This window comes from Mustelus asterias, chromosome 8 (assembly GCF_964213995.1).
Source record: "Mustelus asterias chromosome 8, sMusAst1.hap1.1, whole genome shotgun sequence".
In the NCBI taxonomy this organism is placed as follows: domain Eukaryota; kingdom Metazoa; phylum Chordata; class Chondrichthyes; order Carcharhiniformes; family Triakidae; genus Mustelus; species Mustelus asterias.
In genome coordinates this window covers 115,653,606-115,678,060 of record NC_135808.1, presented here as the reverse complement: position 1 = coordinate 115,678,060, position 24,455 = coordinate 115,653,606, and the positions used below count along the sequence as shown (strand labels likewise).

The following is a 24,455-nucleotide window of genomic DNA, read 5'->3' as shown; positions in this document are numbered from 1 at the left end:
GTATGTCAATAGGAAGAGGATAATCAGAGAAAGAGTAGGGCCCACTGGGGACCAAGAGGGCAATCTGTGGGTGGAGCCAGAGGACATTGGTGTGAATGAATACTTCACATCCGTCTTCACCCAATAGAATTAGAATAAAGGTATGGAATTCAGAGAGAGAGAGTGCAAGGTTCTTGAGTAAATTGGCAGAGGCAAGGACAAGATATTTGATGTGCTGGCAGGCTTAAAAGTGGACACAGTACGGGTTTTAACAACACCAGGTTAAAGTCCAACAGGTTTATTTGGTAGCAAATACCATAAGCTTTCGGAGCGCTGCTCCTTCGTCAGATGGAGTGGAAATGATATGGAAATGACGAGGAGTGCTCCTGGTTCAACTGCTCCATGTGCGTTGAGTTTCTGTAGGAAGTCCGTAGTGTCGCGACAAAAGCTGGGGGTTCTTTGTACAATGGGTTTCAAGATGCCCTCGACATAGCCGGAGAGGTTCTCTCACAGGGTCCCATTGCCTGATACGATGGGACGGCCGGGTGTGTTTGCCTTGTGTATCTTTGGGAGGGAGTAGAGATCTCCAACGCGGGGAGTACGTGGGATGAGAGCACATTTCCACTCCATTTGACGAAGGAGCAGCGCTCCGAAAGCTAATGGTGTTTGCTACCAAATAGACCTGTTGGACTTTAACCTGGTGTTGTTAAAACTCTTACTATGTTCACCCCAGTCCAATGCCGGCATCTCCACATCAGGCTTAAAAGTGGACAGATTTCCAGGTCTGGAAGAATTGTGTCCCAGGATGTGGGAGGCAAGAGAGGTGGCTCAAAGGGGTTCTGACCCAAACTTTTAATTCTTTTCTGGCCACTGGGTGGGGGGTGCCAATGGACTGGAGAACAGCTCATGTGGTTCCGTTGTTTAAAAAAGGGTTATAAAAATAAGGCAGGGAACTACAGACCAATGAGTCTCACATCAGTGGTAGGGAAACTTGAGAAAATTCTGAAGGAGCGCATTTTTTCCATTTGGCCAAGTAAGGCTTGATCAGGGATAGTCAGTATGGTCAGAAGGAGGTCATGCCTAATAAATTTGATTGAATTTTTTGAGGAGGTGACTAGGTGTGTAGATGAGGGTAGTGCAGTTGATGTAGTTTATATGGATTTCAGCAAAGCCTTTGACAAGGTGCCAAATGGGAGGCGTATAAAGAAAGCAAATACACATGGGAATCAAATTAAATTGATAAAATGGATTCAAAATTGGCCCCATTGTCGGAGACAAAGGCTGATGACAGAGGCTGCTTTAGTGAATGGAAGCCAGTGCCCAGTGGCGTACCACAGGGATCTGTGTTGGGCCCCCTTTTGTTCGTCATTTATATAAATGACATAGATGACTATGTTGGGGGTAGGATTAGTAAATTTGTGGCTGACACAAAGATTGGCCGGGTGGTTAACAGTGAGGCGGAGTGTCTGGTTGCCACATTATCAGAAGGATGTGATTGCACTGGAGAGGGTGCAGAGGAGATTCACCAGGATGCTGCCTGGGATGGAACATTAAGTTATGAGGAGAGGTTGAATAGGCTTGCGTTGTTTTCTTTGGAGCAGAGAAGACCGAGGGGTGATCTGATCGAGATGGACAAGATTTTGAGGTTTTGAGGGGCATGGACAGAGTGGATAAGGAGCAGCTGTTCCCCTTAGTTGAAGGGTCAGTCACGAGGGGACATGGGAACATAGGTTCAAGGTGTGGGGCAGGAGGTTTAGGGGGGATGTGAGGAAGATCCTTTTTGCCCAGAGGGTGGTGATGGTCTGGAATGCACTGCCTGGGAGGGTGATGGAGGCAGATTGCCTTACATCCTTTAAAAAGTGGATGAACACTTGGCACATCATAACATTCAAAGATATGGGCCAAGTGCTGATAAATGAGAGTAGGTAGGAATTCACGGGGTGGGATTTTCCGGCTGCACTGTCCCCAAGCGCCTGAGATCAATGGACCTTTGCCTGGTCCATGTCTCATAGAAAGAACTCATAGAAACCCTACAGTGCAGAAGGAGGCCATTCGGCCCATCGAGTCTGCACCGACCACAATCCCACCCAGGCCCTACCCCCACATATTTACCCGCTAATCCCTCCAACCTACGCATCTCAGGACTCTAAGGGGCAATTTTTAACCTGGCCAATCAACCTAACCCGCACATCTTTGGACTGTGGGAGGAAACCGGAGCACCCGGAGGAAACCCACGCAGACACGAGGAGAATGTGCAAACTCCACACAGACAGTGACCCGAGCCGGGAATCGAACCCAGGACCCTGGAGCTGTGAAGCAGCAGTGCTAACCACTGTGCTACCGTGCCGCCCGGGTCCATGTCCCGCCCGCTACAATTCCCGTGACAGGTGGGACGGGAAAATTCCGTGTTTCTTGCGTGTTGGTGCGGACTGGATGGAGGGAAGGGCCTTTTCGGCACTGTATGATTCTAGGATTTTATGACTCTAAGACCTCGGTCAGACAATGAACTATCTTGTCAATAGCTCTCAATCAGTGGCGGTCCTGTAAGCAAGGATTCAAAGATTGGCATTCAGCTTTGCACAACTTCCCCTTTCATTTCGGGGAAGTTACCAAGGGATGACTGAGGGAAATTGCTCTGGCGTAATTGAAGGTCATGATGTGGAGATGCCGGGTAAACACAGTAAGAAGTCTCACAACACCAGGTTAAAGTCCAACAGGTTTATTTGGTCGCAAAAGCCACTAGCTTTCGGAACGCTGCCCCTTCGTCAGGTGAGTGGTCACTTCGTCACTTACCTGATGAAGGGGCAGCGCTCCGAAAGCTAGTGGCTTTCGCTACCAAATAAACCTGTTGGACTTTAACCTGGTTTTGTGAGACTTCTTACTGTAATTGAAGGTGTTAGTGCAATGGTGAAAAGTGCAGGAAATATTTCAATCTGCCCATCATCATTGACAGTAGCCTGCTGCTTAAAATTCCTGACACTGCAAGGTGAGACGGCAGTGGTTAAAAGAGGATGTTTTTCTTTTTGTTCAGCTTATGGTAAGAAGAATTTCGTCATTGTAACAGTAGGCGGAGACTCGGGCTGGGGTTGAGTGAATGTGACAGAGTTTCCCAGTCACTGTGCAGTGTGCTGTTGGTCTCGGGGAAGGTAAGGTGATGTTTCAACCTCAGTTTATTTCTATTGTGAGTTGCTGCTGGAAGGAAATGATAAATGCAGTGAATGATATAGCAGAGTGTGTTCTCCCTTGTGTTAAATCTGTTAATATCTGTGCATTTCACCCCCAGGTCAGCAACTTCTCCCAGTTTTGACAGCATTTGTGCTGGGATTGTTTAATGTGGTTTTTTTAAAGATTTCATTTTCTCAATTTACTGCAGGTATATATTTGCGATCTTTCTTTCTCGGGTAACAATTACAAGTCAGAGCTGGAAGATCTGGCTGTTTGAGGGATTCCCTGCACTATTTTTTGGAAATTGCACTGGATATTCCCCAATCCTCCTTCCCCACTGTGACTGGGATCACCCAGCTCCCGTTCCAAACTAACCCGGCTCACCCCCAACTCTCCCCCGGCAGTGCAGCCAGGATCTCCCCGGCACTGCTCCCACTCTGCCCGGGGTGAGGGTGCTTCCTGTTAGATACTCGGACCCTCAACAGCAACCCCATCCTTCCCCCCTCAACTGGAATCCGGGGGTCCATTGTTCCCCTAACTCTAGGGAAACCTGCAATCTGAGTGTTTGAGAATAGAGGGTCTGAGGGGAATGGAGAACCTGAGGGGAATGGGAAATCTGAGGGGAATGGGGGAATCAGAAGGGAATGGGGGGATCTGAAGGGAATGGAGGAGTCTGAGGGAAGTGGGGGGATCTGAGGGAAATGGGGGAGTCTGAGGGGAATGGGGAGTCTGAAGGAAAAGGGGGAGTTTGATGGGAATGGGGGAATCAGGGGAATTGTGGAATCTGAGACAAAAAGGGGTCTGAGAGGAATGGGAGGATCTGAGGGAAATGAGGGAGTTTGAAGGGAATGTGGAATCTGAGGGGAATTGGGGAATCCCTAGGAAATTAGGGATTTGAGAGAAATAGGGGGAACTGAAAGGAATGGGGGAGTTTGAAGGGAATGGGGGAATCTGAGGGGAATTGTGGGATCTGAGGAGAATGGGGGTCTGAGGGGAATGGGAGGATTTGATTTGATTTATTATTGTCACATGTATTAACCTACAGTGAAAAGTATTGTTTCTTGCGCACTATACAGACAAAACATACCATTCATAGAGAAGGAAAGGAGAGAGTGCAGAATGTAGAGTTGCAGTCATAGCTAGGGTGTAGAGAAAGATCAACTTAATGCAAGGTAAGTCCATTCAAAAGGATCTGAGGGGAATGGGGGAATCTGAGGGGAATCAGGGGATCTAAAGGGAATGGAGGGAACTGAGAGAAATGGGGATCTGAAGTGAATGGGGGTTTGAAGGCACTGCGGAAATCTGAGGGGAATCGGAGATCTGAGAGAAATGGGGGGATCTGAAGGGAATGGGGGAGTTTGAAGGGAATGGGGCAATCAGGGGAATTGATCAGGAATGGGATTTCGCAGGTATGTTTGGGTGAAGAGTGGGTTACCTACTGTACTGTAATTTCAGTCGTTCTGCAAAAACCCTCCTTTACTGTGCCTGAGCCTAGGAGTGGTTGAGAAATGTTGGTGTTGAGCTGAGTTTAGGATGATGTACCTGGGAGAAATGACTCAAACTGCAAGCCCACTACCTTTTGTATGGTTTCTTGGTTTGGTTCTGGTTGGACAGTCAGTTATGCATGCAAAATTTAGATATAGGCTCTGACTAAAACTCCCAGTTTAGAAATGTCATCGACACACCTATTGCATTCTACCAGATACGTATCAGTGAGTCATCATATTGGCTCCGAGGAGCATCTATTAGATTTCAGCTCAATATCATGGAGTTGCTATTTTTTATGTCAAATTTTCAGCCATTTCTGTTCTCCCCCTTTTAATTCCTTCTCCATATTTTCAACTTCTCCAAAGGTCTTATTCAACCATTGCTGGCGTAAAACTGAGTAAAGATACTCAACTATAGGATCCTAACCTTTCTAAGGTAAATGCAATAGCATTTGATCGGAACATTATGTAATTAAACCTTGAGCAATGCCTTGAACCACAGTTAGCAGCCCTAGTTAACACCAAAGCTTACAGATACAGCAGAAAATCTTTTGAAAAGTGCAAGTGTAACATGGTTGTTTTCCAAAGGTTATTTTGTCAACAGCTAAAAAGAACTTTTAGAATTAATCCATCTTTCGAACAAAATCTGAAATTTGCCAAAAATAAATCAATGGTCAGTTTCTTTTGTTATTTTATATGAATAGAAGTGTTGTAAAGGAGAAGGTAAGTGTGGCATGTTGAATGCAAAATATGTGGCACAGTGGTTAGCATTGTTGCCTCACAGCGCCAGGGACCTGGGTTCAATTCTGGTCTCGGGTGGCTGTCTGTGCGGAGTTTCCACATTTCCCTGTGTCTGCGTGTGTTTCCTCCGGGTGCTCCGGTTTCCTCCTCAGTCCAAAAATGTGCGAGTTAGGTTGATTGGCCATGATAAATTTGCCCCTTAATGTCAGGGGGGTTAGCGGGGTAAATACGTGAGGTTGTGGGGATAGCGCCTGAGTGGAATTGTTGTCGGTGCAGGCTCAATGGACCGAATGGCCTCCTTCTATTGGTAGAACATTGAGAACCAGAGACACTGATGTAAAGTGAATGACAAAATAAGTAATATTTTTAGGATTTTGAATTTTTAAAAATTAATTCGTGGGACATGGACATCGCTGGCTGGCCAGCATTTATTGCCCATCCCTAGTTGCCCAAAGGCCATTGAAAGTCAACCACAATGCTGTGGCTCTGGAGTCACATGTAGGGCAGTCTAGGTAAGGACAGCAGATTTCCTTCCCTAAAGGACATTAGTAAACCAGATGGGTTTTTCTGACTATTGACTGTGGTTTCATGGTCATCAGTAGATTCTTAATTCCAGATATTTTTATTGAATTCAAATTCCATCATCTGCTGTGGCGGGATTCGAACCTGTGTCCCCAGAACATTAGCTGAGTTTCTGGATTAATAGTCTAGCGATAATACCACTCAGTCATCACCTCCCCTGGAATGCAGTGCCTGAGACCATTCTGGAGGCTGGACTAGACTATGGACTCAAGCCTTTTTGATACTGGGCAACCCTCTTCATCTCTCTCTGCTGTCCCAGGTGACCGGTCAGGCTTCATGCTACTCATTCAAATTGCCGCCACTCATATCTTATCCGGCACAAAATCCTACACACTATTCCCTTTGCCCTTGTCAGCTTCTACTGTCTTCCACACTCCTGCATTGTACATAGAAGGAAGCTCTCCCGGTGCTATGGCCAATGTTTCTCCTACAAAAACCAGTGCGCATCCAGTTGATGTTTGTGGGGTGTTGCTATGTGTAAATTGGCTGCCACTTTGGCCTATTTGCCAGTCACTCCATGTCAGAAAGCCTTCCACTCTAAATGGGTCAAAAAGCTTTTATAATTTATTATTGTACTTTTTAAAAATTATTGTTGCTGGACACCAGCAGATGGGCTTTCTGGGTGGAAGAAGAACTGCCATTGACCAGATTGCTTTGTCCCAGGAGCATTATTTTAGTCCCAGATTGCTTTGTCCCAGCATTATTATAGTCAGCATGGTTTTGTGGCAGGTAGGTCGTGCCTTACTAACCTTCTTGAGTTTTTTGAGAAAGTGACCAAGGAGGTGGATGGGGGCAAGGCAGTGGACGTGGTATATATGGATTTTAGTAAGGCGTTTGATAAGGTTCACCATGGTAGGCTTCTGCAGAAAATGCAGATGTATGGGATTGGGGGTGATCTAGGAAATTGGATCAGGAATTGGCTAGCGGATAGGAAACAGAGGGTGGTGGTTGATAGTAAATATTCATCATGGAGTGCGGTTACAAGTGGTGTACCTCAGGGATCTGTTTTGGGGCCACTGCTGTTTGTAATATTTATTAATGATCTGGATGAGGGTATAGTTGGGTGGATTAGCAAATTTGCTGATGACACCAAAGTCGGTGGTGTGGTAGACAGTGAGGAAGGGTGTCGTAGTTTGCAGGAAGACTTAGACAGGTTGCAAAGTTGGGCCGAGAGGTGGCGGATGGAGTTTAATGCGGAGAAGTGTGAGGTAATTCACTTTGGTAGGAATAACAGATGTGTTGAGTATAGGGCTAACGGGAGGACTTTGAATAGTGTGGAGGAGCAGAGGGATCTAGGTGTATGTGTGCATAGATCCCTGAAAGTTGGGAATCAAGTAGATAAGGTTGTTAAGAAGGCATATGGTGTCTTGGCGTTTATTGGTAGGGGGATTGAATTTAGGAGTCGTAGCGTTATGTTGCAACTGTACACAACTCTGGTGCGGCCGCACTTGGAGTACTGTGTGCAGTTCTGGTCCCCACATTACAGGAAGGATGTGGAGGCTTTGGAGAGGGTGCAGAGGAGGTTTACCAGGATGTTGCCTGGTATGGAGGGGAGATCCTATGAGGAGAGGCTGAGGGATTTGGGATTGTTTTCGCTGGAAAGGCGGCGGCTAAGAGGGGATCTTATTGAAACATATAAGATGATTAGAGGTTTAGATAGGGTGGATAGTGATAGCCTTTTTCCTCTGATGGAGAAATCCAGCACGAGGGGGCATGGCTTTAAATTGAGGGGGGGTAGTTATAGAACCGATGTCAGGGGTAGGTTCTTTACCCAGAGGGTGGTGAGGGATTGGAATGCCCTGCCAGCATCAGTAGTAAATGCGCCTAGTTTGGGGGCGTTTAAGAGATCCGTAGATAGGTTCATGGACGAAAAGAAATTGGTTTAGGTTGGAGGGTCACAGTTTTTTTTTTAACTGGTCGGTGCAACATCGTGGGCCGAAGGGCCTGTTCTGCGCTGTAATGTTCTATGTTCTATGTTCTAGAATGGCTAAGGCCTCAGGAACCCCTGAACTGGTACATTCTGTATTTCAAAGGTGGACGGAGAATTTGAACTTCAAGGAACAAATTTTAACAATACAACGTGGGAACAGCTGCAATATTTGATTGGTGTTTTTATCTTTTCAGATGAGGAGACATACTTGTTTTGTGCTGGTCCTTATTACTGCCACCTTCCTGGTGTGCGTCTCAGGATATCCTCATGGACAAGTTAGTAGTTCCTGTGCTTCCATGCTTCCGAGTCATCTTGAGAACACTCAACAGACATCGGATCCGCCATATCAAGTGATTGCAAGTAACAGCTCCTTTAACCCGGGGGATATAATCCAAGGTACCACATTAGTGAACCTATTACACTGTTGCTGAGATTCCTATTCAACCAAAGTCTGTCCAGGGCATAAACAAAAAATGCTGGAAAATCTAGCACGTCTGACAGCATCTGTGGAGAGAGAATAGAGCCAACGTTTCGAGCCTAGATGACTCTTTGTCAGAGCACCAGTATTTTCTGTTTTTATTTCAGATTCCAGCATCCGCAGTATTTTGCCTGTTTCTGTTCGGAGCATGTCCGATTAAGAATATATATACTGTACTGTGTAGCATCATTTTGATTTCTTGTGATTTACAAAACCTTGCTTTTGCTTTCTTTTCTCTCCCTTTGAATGCTTTTCTGTGACTGAACAATGGAAATTAATTCCTCTGCAGCTATGAGGGTGAGGTTGTGAAATTCCACTCCATTCATTGGGTGGGAGGAGATTTGGAGAAATGTGTGCAGAAATCAGCATTACTGCTCTGGCTATAGCCACAGATGTTAGCTTGTCAGCCGGTAACTTGTCATGGCCAGGGGGCATAGGTTTAAGGTGCGAGGAGCAAGGTTTAGAGAGGTACGAGGCAAGTTTTTTACACAGAGGATGAGTGGGTGCCTGGAACTCGCTGCCGGGGGAGGTAGTGGAAGCAGATACGAGAGTGACTTTTAAAAGGCATCTTGACAAATACATGAATAGGATGGAAATAGAGGGATATGGTTCCTGGAAGGGTAGGGGGTTTTAGTTCACACGGGCAGCTACACAGGTGTAGGTTTGGTGGGCCGAAGGGCATGTTCCTGAGCTTTAATTTTCTTTGTTCTTTGACAAGGCAGAAACTTATAAAGGGACTGCGCAAATGATTCAGAGTGATGGTCTACCCCGAGGACTCTGTCTTCACTTCTAAATAAGAAAATGCTGATTTAACCCTGAGTGACAATCTTGCATCAGTTCAGGTCATAGATAGATGAGCTTGTACCAGATTTGCAGTTCTGTTTCATCCTCACCTGTGATGCTCAGTATCTGTAAGTGAGTGCAGACTGCTGTCTCCTTGCTTGTACAATGAAACCTGCAAACTTCAGTTGGCAGAGGGACTGGCATTAGCTCCCAGAACCACAGAATTGTTACAGTGCAGAAGGAGGACACTTGGCCCATTGTGTTTGCACCGCCTCTCCAAACAGCTATCACGACTTGATGCCATTCCTACTCCCCTCCACATTGTTTCATCTACTACCCTCTTGAATGGCTCAACTGAACCTGGTGGGTGCCTGGAATCTGCTGCCAGAGGAGGTGGCGGAAGCAGGTACTTTAGCAACATTTAAGAGGTATCTGGATGGGAGCATGAATAGGAAGGGAATGGAGGGATACGGACCGAGTAAGGACAGAAGGTTTTTTGTTTAGTTTAGTTAGGGCATCATGATTGGCACAGGCTTGGAGGGCCGAAGGGCCTGTTCCTGTGCTGTACTTTTCTTTGTTCCTTGTTCTTTTGTTCTTCAACACATTCTTACATCTGCATATTTTGTTGAAGTGACACTGCGTGGTAAATCAGGAACCACCTTCAAAGGATTTTTGCTGGAGGCCCGAACTGCTGAACCTTCTTCTTCTGGGACACCACTTGGCACCTTCCGTACAACAAGCTCAGATGCTCAGCTCCTTGACTGCAATATTGAAGGGGTGAACTATAAGGTAAGGCATTAGAAGTGCCGGTTACCCATTAGGATGGTGGCAACATTCTAGACTGTGTTCTCCAGCTGTCAGTAACAGTCAGATTTATTTCTGATGCAATACTATGCTTGTGTAAAGAATACATATGCAATTTTGAGTTATAAGTCGGTGACAGTAGCAGATATGAGCTACAAAATTGGCAGGGCCAGACCAGACATGGGGATCATAATGAGTAATTAAACTATGCCCATTGATTCCAATGCAGGCTGCACACAAACTTCTGATTTGCGTCTTTTGTATGACGGCTATGTGCAGTTCACACTAAAGGAACTGCTATAGTGGCTGCATGCCTGAGAAGGTAGCACAAAAATCATGTTAATTTAAAGCTAGCCTACATTACCGAAGCCCAGCCTACGCCTTTTAAAAATAAGGTGCATACTGATTGGAGCAAGTCCTGGAACAGGTTGCAGAGTAGAATCCGAACCAAAAGAACAATCAGTCATGGGGCAATGGGGCAGAGAATATGTTCCATATTCTCTGAAACAGTGCTGGGCGCCTTGGTGGAGGAGGTGAACAGAAAGAGGGAGGACGTCTATTCACTGGGAGCCAGAAGGCCCAAACTTCAGGAAGACAGTGGGACCAGAGAGTTATGATGAGCAATGCAGCAGTCAAGCCCTGAGGATTTGGATGCAATGTGCTGGACAGATCTTCCTTTTTTTTCCCCTCCTCAGCTGCTGTCAAAGGCTGTCCCATCACAACTGCTGAATCTTCACACCATACACACACACACATACTCTCTCCAGGGCTCATGCAGAGCGGTCAGGCAGCCAAAGCTTTGTCTGAACAACCCAATCATCTGCTTGATCACATTTTGTGTGACACCGTTGCTTTCATTGCATGTATATTGGCCACATGTTCATGGGTTATGCACTTCAGTTATCACCCATCTTCTCAATAATGGTCCTTGTCATCAGTAGATTTGTTTTGGAGGCTCAAGTTGTAGCTGGCACACTGGATTGACGCAGAACAAAGGCATCATAACTGCTGATTAAAGTCCAACAGGTTTATTTGGTAGCAAATGGTATTTGCTACCAAATAAACCTGTTGGACTTTAACCTGGTGTTGTGAGACTTCTTACTGTGTTCACCCCAGTTCAACGCCGGCATCTCCACATCATCATAACTGCTGCCAGGGTATCAATTGTTAATTTTAAATCTGAGATTGATAGATTATTGTTAACCAAAGGGTTCTGCTACAGATCATCCATGATCTCACTGAATGATAGAATAGACTTGAGATGCTGGATGACCTCCTCCTGTTCCTGTGGTTGACATTAATAGGCTCTTGCACAAACATTTCTTCACAGAGCTCTGCTGTAAGTCACACCTCAGGAAGTTCGAAATCAGAGGTCACTGTCAATTGGAATGCGTCGGATGCAGGCAACATTCAGTTCAGGTAGTTTGCTTTGTACATATATATTATCATGTTTCTTTTATGCGTGCTTTCCTTCCCTTCCTTCCACCAGCCCCCACACCCCCCCAACCCAACAGAGATGTGAAGGAGGGGAAAGCTCTTGCCAGCCTCTCGCAACCTCAGTCATGAATTGATGGTGAACTCAAGCAGAGCAGTGTGTGTCTCTATAGGTTGCACTGCAAGAACTCACCAAGGCTCTTTAGGCAACACTTTCCAAAATCCACGGCCAGTACCATTAGACAAGGGCAGCAGACACATGGGAAAAAGACCAACTGGAAGTTTTCCTCCAAGTCACTCACCATCCTTATATGGAACTATATTGCTGTTCCTTCTTTGGTGCAAGATCCAAATCCTGGAATATCCTCCCTAACAGCAATATGGGTGTACCTGCACCATAGGGACTGCAGTGGTTCAAGAAGGCAGCTCACTACCACCTTCTCAAGGGCAATGAGGATAGCCAATAAATACTAGCCTAGTCAATGATGCCAACATCCTGTAACTGAATTTTAAAAAGCAGTTTCTCCCATCCACAAAGCTCTCCTATTCACCTGTGACAGCTATCATAATGCACGTCCACAAGAACTGTTTCTCCCTAATCACTCCCAGCCGAAGTAGAAGGGTTAGGGGCCCTATTCTGCCTCCGTCTTCAGGTACCATGCGCAAAGAGGGCATTGACGACCAAGGACCATTAGATTGGTTCCTCTTGGCAAAGTACTGCATAGGTTTGCCATTGCCTTCAGCAGAATAGCAATCAGAAAACTCTCCTGCTCTTACTGCCAGCCAGAAGGCATAGTGCAATGATTTACAGGTTGATGATCAACCTGTTTGGCCACGTTATGAACCCACTTTCCTTGCCCAGAGTTTCTGGCCTAGAGGTAGTGACACAGGTCAACCACCCTACTGTACATGGGACTTGAGGCTAATCTATCCGCATGCTGGCTATTCCCACTCTAAAATGAAAAATGGCAACTCACCACAACAGCCCAGCCACAGCACCTTTTTGTTTTAAAGACAAATAAAAGCTGTGGCAGTTCTTGTTTATATAGGGAACTCCAATAATAGGAGTTCAATAATAATGGGCAGAATTTTCTGGCCTCACTTGCCCTGAAACTGGAAAATCCCATCCGAGGTCAACAGACCTTTCCATAGTCCGCCCCATGCCCGCTCCAATTCCCGTGGTGAGGAGATTTATGGGATTTTGCCCCAATAATAGGGATTTATGAAGCCTCATTTTGGAATATTCCTTTAATGGTTATAACTCTTAAATAAATCCAGTTATATTGGCAACTTTTTAACTCTACATTGCGTCTTTGTTGTTTTTAGAGCTACTTTTGTGCAAAAGTTTGCAACGTTTTGGAGTCAAGTCAAGAGTCAGACCCTCACAAGATCTGTTGCCAGTGTGTCTCCAACCACCAGCAACTCGAATACTGCCACCAGTGTGTCTCCTACCACCAGCAACTCGAATACTGCCACCAGTGTGTCTCCTACCAAGACCAGTCTTCTGAGCACTGTTACTCAATCTCAGGGGGTCAGTTTGACCTAAAAATGTGATTTTAAATGTGAATTCATTAAGTCAGGGTCATTTAATATGCATGAACTAAGGACGGCACGGTGGCACAGCGGTTAGCGCTGCTGCTTCACAGCACCAGGGACCTGGGTTCGATTCCCGGCTTGGGTCACTGTCTGTGTGGAGTTTGCACATTCTCCCCATGTCTGTGTGGGTTTCCTCCGGGTGCTCTGGTTTCCTCCTGCAGTCCAAAGATGTGCGGGTTTGATGGATTGGCCATGTTAAATTGCCCTTAGTGTCAGGGGGACTAGCGAGGGTAAATGCATGGGGTTATGGGGATAGGGCCTGGGTGGGATTGTGGTAGGTGCAGACTCAATGGGCTGAATGGCTTCCTTCTGCACTGTAGGATTCTATGATTCTGTGAATTGTACTTTATTCTTCACAGTAATCACTGCTGAAATTACTTAACAATTCTAATATGAGAACAAGACAATTGAACTGTAAGACCTAATTCATAAAGGAAGGTAATTGGCCTGCCTGTCTTCTGATTTTTATTCCTTGACTATGATCCAATTTTTTTACCCTTTGCATACATTTGCATACTTGCTTTTCAAATGCAAATGCCTTCTAAAAGATAATCACTGATTCAGTTGCCATATATTCAAATAATGTCTAGCGTGAAATAAAAATGCCTTCAACAGTGGGACTGCAGGGGGGTGAGGTCCTTAAAACGATTAGTATTACTAAAGAGGTAGTGCTTGGTAGGCTAATGGGACTAAAGGTAGACAAGTCCCTGGGCCCGGATGGAATGCATCCCAGGGTACTGAAAGAAATGGCAGAAGTAATAGCGGATGCGTTGGTTGTAATTTATCAAAATTCGCTGGACTCTGGGGAAGTGCCGACTGATTGGAAAACAGCTAATGTGACGCCACTGTTTAAAAAAGGAGGTAGACAAAAGGCGGGTAACTACAGGCCAGTTAGCTTCACGTCCGTAGTTGGAAAATTGCTGGAATCCATTATTAAAGATGAAATAGCAGGACACCTGGAAAAAAATGGTTCGATCAAGCAGACGCAGCATGGATTCATGAAGGGAAAGTCGTGTTTGACGAATTTACTAGATTTTTATGAAGATGTAACGAGTGCAGTTGACAAAGGGGAACCGGTGGATGTGGTGTTTTTGGATTTCCAGAAGGCGTTTGATAAGATGCCTCACAAAAGGTTGCTGCAGAAGATAAGGGTACACGGAGTTGGGGGTAAAGTGTTAGCGTGGATTGAGGATTGGCTATCTAACAGGAAGCAGAGAGTTGGAATAAATGGGTGATTTTCTGGTTGGCAGTTGGTGACTAGTGGCGTGCCGCAGGGATCGGTGCTGGGGCCTCAACTGTTTGCCATATACATAGACGATCTGGAGGAGGGGACCGAGTGTAGGGTAACAAAGTTTGCTGATGATACAAAGATGAGTGGGAAAGCGAATTGCGTGGAGGATGCGGAAAGTCTGCACAGAGATTTGGATAGGCTGAGTGAGTGGGCGAGGATCTGGCAGATGGAGTATAACGTTGACATGTGTAAGGTTATCCACTTTGGAAGGAATAATAGTAAAATGGACTATTATTTAAATGGTGAAAAATTACAACATGTTACTGTGCAGAGGGACCTGGGGGTCCTTGTGCATGAATCGCAAAAACTCAGTTTGCAGGTGCAGCAGGTGATAAAGAAGGCAAATGGAATGTTGGCCTTTATCGCGAAGGGGATGGAGTATAAAAGCAGGGAGGTCTTGCTGCAATTGTACAAAGTACTGGTGAGGCCGCAACTGGAGTACTGTGTGCAATTTTGGTCCCCTTATTTGCGGAAGGATGTATTGGCCTTGGAGGGAGTACAGAGAAGGTTCATCAGGTTGATACCGGAGATGAGGGGTTAATTTATGAGGAGAGATTGAGTAGATTGGGCCTGTACTTGTTGGAGTTTAGAAGGCTGAGGGGATATCTTATAGAGACATATAAGATAATGAAGGGGCTAGACAGGGGAGAGGCAGAAAGATTCTTTCCACTTAGAAAGGAAACACGAATTAGAGGACACAGCCTCAAAATAAGGGGGAGTCAGCTTAGGACAGAGTTGAGGAGGAACTTCTTCTCTCAGAGGGTAGTGAATCTCTGGAATTCTCTACCCATTGAAGCAGTGGAGGCTACCTCGTTGAATATGTTTAAGTCACAGGTAGATAGATTTCTGATCAATAAGGGAATTAAGGGTTATGGGGAGCGGGCGGGTAGGTGGAACTAAACCACTATCAGATCAGCCATGATCTTATTGAATGGCGGGGTAGGCTCGAGGGGCTAGATGGCCTACTCCTGCTCCTATTTCTTATGTTCTTATGTTCAAGTTTCTCTTCATTCTGGTGATAATCTTGAGTCCATGCAACAACTTGTTCCTCCTACCTGCTACTGATTCTGCCAAACAATGAGAAATTCTGGTATGTTATACCCTCCGAGAACTTCAGAGCTGTTGAGAATCAGTATTGGATGCTTTCTACGTCCTCTCTCAACCTTCTTTTTTTTTGTTAAGCAGAATTCGTAGCAAATAGTCTATTTTACAGCAAATGGAGTCTATTTAAACAGCACACTGCAGCAAACAGCCAGCAAACAAATTTCTTACGTACAGTGGCAATCTTTCCTGATAAAAGCAGGATGATTTCTCCAGAGAAATGGCAATGTATGGGGTGGGGGTGGGGGAAGTTGCATTCAGATGTACAGAAAACCAATCTCACTTGGTTTCACAGATGCGCTTGGCGGGGGTGGGGGGTGATGTGGTGGTGGGGGATGGGGGGGTTACCCATTCATTTCCAGACTTCTGGGGAACAGAACCTCTAACACACAATCTCATTTCCCTTTTTATAGCCTCTTCTACAGTATTCCAACATCTTTAAAGCTTTGTGTTTCTATAAGTCTAAATTTCGCTGTCCTTTCACCTCTTTGTTATGAATATTGTTGTTTAGTGAATGTACTACTTCACATTTAAAAGTTTGGAACTGCATCTGCTACCTATCTGCTCATTTGCCTTTATGCTGCAATCTTCCTCTGATTTACCCTACGCTTTAATTTTTCTTATCATCATGAACTTCGGTGTTCCTTTTCTTGAGTCAATTACCCATTAAAATAAGCAGTCCTAGAACAGGTCCTTGGGGGAACGTGTAAATGAGTAAATATTTGAAAGCAGAATAAACATCCCAAAACTGCTTCACTGCGAGGGAACAGAGGCTGATGTATGATTTTCGTTGTAAGCAACATGTTGTTTATCACCAAACTTCCTTCTGTTCAGATCCAGATCTCCAGTGATGGATGTGGCACCACCAAGTTTTGCTTCAGGATCCATTCTCAGTGTAATCCAGCCACTCAGAGCAGATGTCACTTTATGTCATCCACTCCATTGGATAACGGCGGTGTGCGCTTTGAAATGAGTGGAAGGGCAACTGGCTATATCTCAATTGGCTTTTCAGATGATAAAAAAATGGTAAGGAACCTTGGAAGAAGGTTGTATCAGATGCAAGTTTAGGAGGTGGTTGACATCAAAGTGAAGGATACTCTTGGTCGATAGAGCTAGATATAGTTTGCAGTCGTTAGTCAGTATTGAGGGATCTGGCATGAATACTGATATTCCAAATGGCAAAGAATGTTGATCTGTGTGACTGTCAATTTTGACACGTGCTGAAGAATAGCAGGTCTTCCTGTCGAGCTGAAACATCAGTGAAAGCACAAGTAATCCCCCAAAAAAATTAATTACATTTTTCTTCCATTTTTTAACAGCGCTTTACTTACTTACTTCTAAGTGACAGCCACATTTTCAATTGCCAGCTATTCTAATCACGCTTTGGGTGAGGAAAATGTTTGTTCTGCCAATATTGCTGAGTCTATGAAACATCGAGCCCCTCCTACCCTATTACTGATCGTGCCGACCAGTGTGGAACTCTACCATTATGTACTCTGATTTAGATTAGGCGAGGCAGGGGGATGGTTTCAGCAAGAATGAACTTGTCACTTAATTCAAGATTGCTTGGCTACTATAAACTAATGTGTTTGAAATTCCAAATGATGTAAGTTAATATGTTTGAATGACTTAAGATGCCATACCTGACACTCCTGTGTTTTTTCTTTGTGACTTTTCCTGTTATTGACTATGGTTCCATTTTATTCCTAGGGCAATGATGATATCTACATTTGTGGTATGGACAATTCTGGAAACATACAAGTGCAGCATGCCTATAGCACAGGAAAAGTGCTTCCTCGCACAGAGCCACTGGTAACAATTGTTTACTTGTGCATAATGCATCATCTATAATAGAACCTGATGAACTGGTTCTGTTCTTGTATTTTTATTTCCAGGTTAAAAGTCCCATGTCAGAGCTTCATATTTCATAGAATCATAGAATCCCTACAGTACAGAAGGAGGCCATTCGGCCCATCGAGCCTGCACTGTCAACAATCCCACCCTATCCCCTTGATCCTACATATTTACCCTGCTAATTCCCCCGAAACTTGGGTCAATTTTGCGTGGCCAATCAACCTAACCTGCACATCTTCAGACTGTGGGAGGAAACTGGAGCACCCGGTGGAAACCCACACAGACAGAAGGAGAACGTGCAAACTCCACTCAGACAGTGACCTAAGCCTGGAATCGAACCCGGGTCCCTGGCACTGTGAGGCAGCAGTGCTAACCACTGTGCCACCGTGCCGTCCCTATTTAAGAAACTTGCACTCAAATGCACAACTGAAACTTGGATTAATATATAGCCTGCAGTGCAATTGCTAATGGACAGCCCATAAATTCATTATATAATTCTGTATTCTGTGTTTTCTTTTGCAGTCTGAGGTGCTTTTATTATTTCATAGCTGTGTCAAGGTCCATACCTTTGTGATTCTCAGACTTCGAAAGCCTCTGAAACACATTGTAAAAGACATAGGGGGTTAGGCTTCGGGGCGGGGACCCTGGTGTCAGGGTGAGTGGGGATCCCAACCTGCTCTGTGTGGGGTAACAGTCACCCAACAATGATTTCATTTAATTGACCAATTAGTGGCTGGAGGGGGTGCTTGCCATCCAAATTAAGGAGCGTTGGCAGGCATTGGCTGAAGGGCCAATAGGACACCCTCCAGCAATGAAGAAGCTGCAGCCTGCCACTGCAGATAAGGATGACAGAGAGTGCCCAGCCCCACATTTTGCAGCACTATTTTAACTACTTTTAAAACTTCTAAAAATGAAAAATAAATGGTCACAGCTATGGGGCCACCATTTTGGACCACCATTGTGGCCGCAGCTGTGAATAGACAGACAGGGCAGATATCATTTTGTGCATGGCATGCTGATCCCCAGGAGACTACGTCCAAGCAGCTGACCTAGTTCCCAATGCCATGTGGGCCCATGCGCCACCTGAAAAGTTCCAATCAACCTCTGACAATTGGCCTTCATAGACCAGTTACTTACCTTAATTGGCTACCTGCCAATTGTAGGCAAGTTGCCCTTCCGCCTCTGGGAAAATGTCCTGGGGGTGAGATGACACTGGAAAACCAGCATGTTGCCTGGCGGTGTGAATTTACACACCCATCTGCCACCATACTTGAGGGCATATGGTGGTGAAATCTCTGCCCATAATATGTCCATAATGCTTGTTTATTACCATGTAAACTAATAATCGCTCCTACACAGGGTGAAGTGGACAATATACATGTCGCTAATGTAAATGGAGTCATCCAGTGCTCATTCAACACAAGGAACAACATTTCAATGGTATCAAGGGCTGCCAACAACCAGTATTACTTATTCTTTGCATATGGGCCGTCTGACAATGGTAAGCGTTGCAGTGAGATTCAGAATAAACAATTCTGTTTAATGTCTTTTAAGTTTGATGCAGCATCCAAGTACATTGTGTCTGCATAAAGATTAGATTGGAAATTGAGTTAAGTGGAAAAGTCTTTGTACCTTAAAGCACTCCTCAGCTTCTTATCATCTGCAGCTTGATTTATAATTTAGTTTTGAGTTTTTCCTCAATAAAAGAATGAAACTATTAATCTTTCAGGTTAAAACCGACCTACTGTATGCATTTGTTTCCATGGATGTATGGAAAACACATTTTAAATGTTTGGTTTTTAATACATTGGCTCAGATTTTGCACTAGGAATGATTGCAAAACTGTCGGCATTTGCCATCATCATTCCTCTAAATCTGACAGCAACTGGAGTGCACATATGCAGTTAAACGTGAGAATTCAGAAATCTCAGCGGTTCTATGCTTTGCCATTGGATATTCTGTTGAAATCCCCCCAAATTGCAAATTAAATATAATTTTTTTAACTGATAAGGACATGCCTTTTTTACATTAGATTTTTAAAAAATATTTCATAGGACCTGGGCTTCGCTGGCAAGACCAGCTTTGGTCCTCATCCCTAACTGTCATTGTACTGTAGGAAGTCTCACAACACCAGGTTAAAGTCCAACAGGTTTATTTGGCGGACTTCAACCTGGTGTTGTGAGGCTTCTTACTGTGCCCACCCCAGTCCAACGCCGGCATTTCCACATCATGTCATTGTACTGTGTGACTTGCTAGGCCATTTTGGAGGGCAGTTAATAGCCAACCACATTGCTGTTGGTCTGGAGTCACATGTCGGCCAGAGCAGATAAGGATGGCATTTTTCTTACCTTAAAGAACATCAGTCAACCAGATGAGTTTTTATAACAATCAATTATAATTTCATGATCACCATTATTGAGAGTAGCTTTCAATTCCAGATTTTATTAATTGTGTGTAAATTCCACCAGCTGCTATGATGGGATCTGAACCCATGTCCGCAGAGCATTAGCCAGGGCTTCTGGATTACTAGTCCAGTGACATTGTAAAAGATGCTATAAAATGCAAGTCTTGCCCTGTGCCAATAGATAATGTAAATAAGAACAAAGAACAAAGAAAAGTACAGCACAGGAACAGGCCCGTCAGCCCTCCAAGCTGTACCAATCATGATGCCCTAACTAAACTGTTGATGAGGAGGCCAAAGATGGGAACTTACAGTACATTTGAGATGACTGAAGGAGCAAACCATCAAAACCATTTCTAGGCATGTCTTGGAAATGTTAGAACAGAAAGGAATGGAACAAATTAAGGATGGCCCCAAATGGTGGGTTGCTGAAGAAAGGTAGTGGTAAGATGGATGACCATGATAAATATCGGAGAAGTACTATGCTATGGTTGCAATGCAAAGGATACTGTTGGTTAAAAAACAGCACAATATAGAGGTACCATTTGTCAGGTTTGTTTTTGAACGAAGAATTATCTAGTCCTAATATTCATTTAAACCTATTGTATATATTTCAGGACAAATATTGAAGCATCCCAAGATCCCATACATCTCGGAAGAGAAAGTGGATATTAGAGTTATACAGTCAATTTCAGGGCACAGGAAAAAATCCATCCTCATCAAGACTCATTGTAAGAATGTGAAAGCAGGTTAATGTTAGATTATTCCATTTGTTGCAAATATATCAGTCACAGGATAAGGATGGATGAAACAATAATGTGAGTCTTTAACTTGAAGATAAAACTATATAAGTAGAAAGTTTTCAGTGGAGGGTAATCATACATGCCTGACTCCCACCATCGGCTGATGAAGACTGGATATAAGACAGGAGAAGACTGTGTCACATCCTGTTGAGGTGGTCATATGGGCAGCACGGCGGCACAGTGGTTAACGCTGCTGCCTCACAACATCCAAGTCCTCAATTCAATCCCGGTCTTGGGTGACACTGTGGAGTTTATACATTCTCCCCTTGTCTGTGTGGGTTGCCTTTGGGTGTTCTGGCTCCCTCCCACAGTCCAAAGATGTGCAGGTTAGATGGATTGGCCATGCTAAGTTGCTCCTTAGTGTCCAAAGATGTGCAGGTTACGTGGATTAGCCATGGTAAATTTGCGAGGTTACAGGGATACGGCAGGAGGTGGGCCTGTGTAGGATGTTCTTTTGGAGAATCGGTGCAGTGGATTGTGTGAAGGATACAATGATCCCCATCTGCACCGTAGGGATTCTATGGATTATTTGGCAACAGTTTAAGAAAGGCTTCCTCAAAGGTACATGTATATCATATTGTAACAGTTAATAACTGTCACTACTACTAAGTGAATTCAGTTATCAATGTTGAGTCAAAAATTAACTTATTTTTACTGCAAATTGTAGCTCCACATGAAGTATTTTGCATGCCAAATCCTTTTCAATATGACCGCACATTTGACAATTTAGTTCTTTGGCAAGATCAAAATTGTAACTTAATAAGCTGTTATGTGACGCATAGTCTAACAGACAAGTGTGGCACTGTAGAAATTGCGGGCGCGATCTTATTAGGTGTTCATGCCACGCTCCCGCTGCAACAAGATTGGAGAATTGGCACCCAGCCAAATCTCTGTTCACTGCAACGGGATGGGAAAATCCCGCTGATGTGAATCGCTGTAAGATTTTGGCCTAGGGTTTGGTATATGGGCCAATATTAAACACATGGTGAGGCAACAAGTAATGAAGATTCTCTTTCGGTGGTGTGATGGCTTTTTTTTAACTTGAGAAAACAAGGTTAAATCCCAGGACCCATCAGATAAGATACCACCTCAGTTGTAAAGCGTGAAAGAGATGAGCTCAAGTGAGACTGGAAAATCCCGCCTGAGGTCCATTATCAGCCCCCTGCCCGCTCCGATTCCATAGCGGGCATGGCGGTAAAATTTCGGCGGAGATAAATTGTGAAGCAGGGAATGATTCCAAGCTTGGGTTTCCAAAGCCCTAAAAGAATAGGAAGAAATTGAGATTTGAAAAAAAATTGTTGTGTATCCTTCACACAATCCACTTTTATCTTGTGAACTTTAACGGGGGACCACTGCCAAACACACTTCACCTTCATTTGCAATCTGCCAGGCGAGATCCAGGATTTTATGTGTTCTCGTGAAATTTTTAGCACAATGAATGCCTTACAACAGGTTATAAAATAGGAAAATAGCACATGCCCTATGCATGTATCTTCCCATAACTAAAGGCATTTTTTGCATGGAAGGATTATTAGCCTGTCTCTCAATCCTCTACCCATAGGCTAGGTAAAGCAAAGATAAACCACTAATTGATTATTTTTACTGCAAATTGTAGCTACACGTGAAGTATTTTGCATGCCAAATCCTTTTCAATATGACTGTGCACTGGGTTTGCAAAGCCCTAAAAGAATAGGAAGAAATTGAGATTTGAAAAAAGACAAAGTAAACTAAACTTTATTAGTCACAAGTAAGGCTTACATTAACATTGCAATGAAGTTACTGTGAAATTCCCCTGGTCGCCACAGTCCAAGTCAATGCACCTAACCAGCACGCCTTTCCGAATGTGGGAGGAAATTGGAGCACCCGGAGGAAACCCATGCAGACACGGGGAGAATGTGCAAACTCCACACAGACAGTGACCCAAGCTGGGAATCGAACCTGGGTCCCTGGCACTATGAAGCAGCAATGCTAACCACTGTGCTACCACGCCACCCCCATTGTTGTGAGATTAATAAGGAATTAGTGGATTACCTTTGCTTTCCCTAGCCCGTCTTTTGAAAACTCTAACCTAGATTGGATGCTGATTCCCACCAGCATTGCTCTCCATGCATTGGAGGCACAAGTCTCCCTACTGTTTCAAGGTTCCAGGGAGGCATTTTTTAGTATAAAAACATCGCCAGGTGTTTTATAGAAAAGAAAAAGATTAAAATGAACAGATAGTGAGTGATAATGGAAAAAATTGAGAAGGTAGCCAAGGAAGGCTTTTTGGCCTACTGCCAGCTGAGGGCCTTAAATGAGCAATTAACTGTTACTTAAGGACTTCCTCCCATTGCTGCTGGTATTAACCCAGCAGTAAGCAGGAGTCTTGTCATGCGGGAAGTCCAAAAGCAAACCATACCAAGGTTGCTGCCAGCTTCTGGGGAATGGTTTCTCTTTGTCAGGCACTCAATGCCTAATTGAGGGACCTGACAACAGAAAGGATGGAGGGGGAGTGCGATTGAGTGTCATACACCTGTTGACACCCCTCCCCCATGGTCTTACTCTGTGACACCTCTCCTTGCCATCATTCACTCGTGGTCCTTTGTAATCCTTGGCCTCGCCGGGGGCGCATTACCGGCAACAGCCAACATCTCTCCAGTGGTGTTGCTGAGCAATGCAGAGCTGTGAGCCTCTGACTGGCTGGCAACTTTCAGGGGGCAAGATTTCTGCCCACAGGTTCTGTGGACCCGAGGAAGGCCCACTGCTGCCCAGCTAAGTGTCTAGCTGGCATTTAATTTGTGGTACTTAAACCTTGAAGGAGGTAATGTGTGACTGTTGCTGGCTCTTTCGCTAGTGAAGGAGACCTCTGTCATCTCCATTAAATTCTGCCGCATGTAGTCCACAAGGAATAATGGATATGATACTGCAGGGGTCTTGGCAATGGGTAGAACTACCGGAAATATATCCAGTCCCACTATGTTTCTATTTTAAAGCTGCTCTGATGTTAATAGCCTGGATGACAACTGGAAGCATTGGCATGATAATTGCGAAATTCTTCAAGGGCATTGGCGGAAGTAAGAAGATTTTTGGCAAGAATATTTGGTTTCAGGTAAATCGTGCAATGTTGATTATTTTGCTTTCAGAAATTCCAACAAAATTGGTTCATTATTTAGTCCTGACCGTGTTTCAATTCATTCCCACTTGGTAGAAATGTGCCTTCTGTAGGAATTTTGACATTGAACCCTGCATTTGATCAAGAAATGAAGTAGCTTTGTAGCTATGTTAATTACTCTGTTACATTTTCTAATATTCTTCATTACTAATGTAATCCTGACATTGAGGTCCCTTTCACAGATTGGATGCGATAGATTCAATTGTTTATCCTTTAGACAGTAGTTTGTTCCACAGTTTTGGGAACAACAGTTATTTTCTAGAGGGGAAATGCTTGTTAATCATTGCCCTTGAAGGTTGCCATGAAGATTGCACATATATTTTAAGCTTATACAGAATGAAAACAATATATTAAATGGTGCACTTTTTTTATTAGCTTCATTTGTATTTGATGGTGCTAACTGTTGCCGCAACAATCATTGGCTTTGTGCTGGTGTTCGTGGACAAGAAACATTGGTCTCATGTAAGTTTTCATCTTTATTTCACCTCTTAAAACAAGCAATGTGATGCTAAGCACAAGTGGATGTAGAGAGACCGGCAGAAGACTGTTCATTGTGCATGTGCCGATCTCTGATTATACTGTTTACCTCCCCCACTGACATGGCTGCTGCCGCCCGCCCGCCCCCCCCCCTGGATATCTGGCCTCTGACCCTCCCATGATCGCTGCCCCCAACACCCGATCACTGGCTCCCTTGATCGCCGGCCCTGATCACCAGCCCCACCACCAGCCCCCGATGCAGAGTTCCCCCTTCCCTCCCCTTGGCTCCCTGTCTGGCTCCAACCCTTTCTGGCTCCATCCCTGTCAGGCCCGCCCCTGTCAGACCCCATCCCCTCAAGTCCCTCCCCTTGGCACTGCCTGGTGCCCGGTGGGCAGTG

At 44.6% G+C, this 24,455-nt stretch overlaps 1 protein-coding gene across 3 annotated transcripts in view; it reads left to right on the top strand.

Moving 5' to 3' along the window:
- The first annotated feature begins 3,070 nt into the window (after positions 1–3,070).
- Positions 3,071–24,455, top strand: part of LOC144497469 (putative ferric-chelate reductase 1) — a 47,536-nt gene continuing 26,151 nt past the window's right edge. The window contains exons 1-13 of one of the 3 annotated variants that reach the window (XM_078218789.1): positions 3,109–3,125; positions 4,998–5,067; positions 8,079–8,280; positions 9,777–9,934; positions 11,280–11,368; positions 12,710–12,837; positions 12,877–12,914; positions 16,206–16,397; positions 17,082–17,183; positions 18,585–18,726; positions 20,244–20,357; positions 23,402–23,517; positions 23,956–24,042. In XM_078218789.1, coding sequence (XP_078074915.1) covers positions 8,079–8,280; positions 9,777–9,934; positions 11,280–11,368; positions 12,710–12,837; positions 12,877–12,914; positions 16,206–16,397; positions 17,082–17,183; positions 18,585–18,726; positions 20,244–20,357; positions 23,402–23,517; positions 23,956–24,042 — 1,368 coding nt within the window. In that variant the 5' untranslated portion in view covers positions 3,109–3,125; positions 4,998–5,067. Of the gene's footprint in view, positions 3,126–4,997; positions 5,068–8,078; positions 8,281–9,776; positions 9,935–11,279; positions 11,369–12,709; positions 12,915–16,205; positions 16,398–17,081; positions 17,184–18,584; positions 18,727–20,243; positions 20,358–23,401; positions 23,518–23,955; positions 24,043–24,455 lie in introns of all 3 variants that reach the window. The other 2 variants (XM_078218787.1, XM_078218788.1) reach the window with 2 other exon arrangements.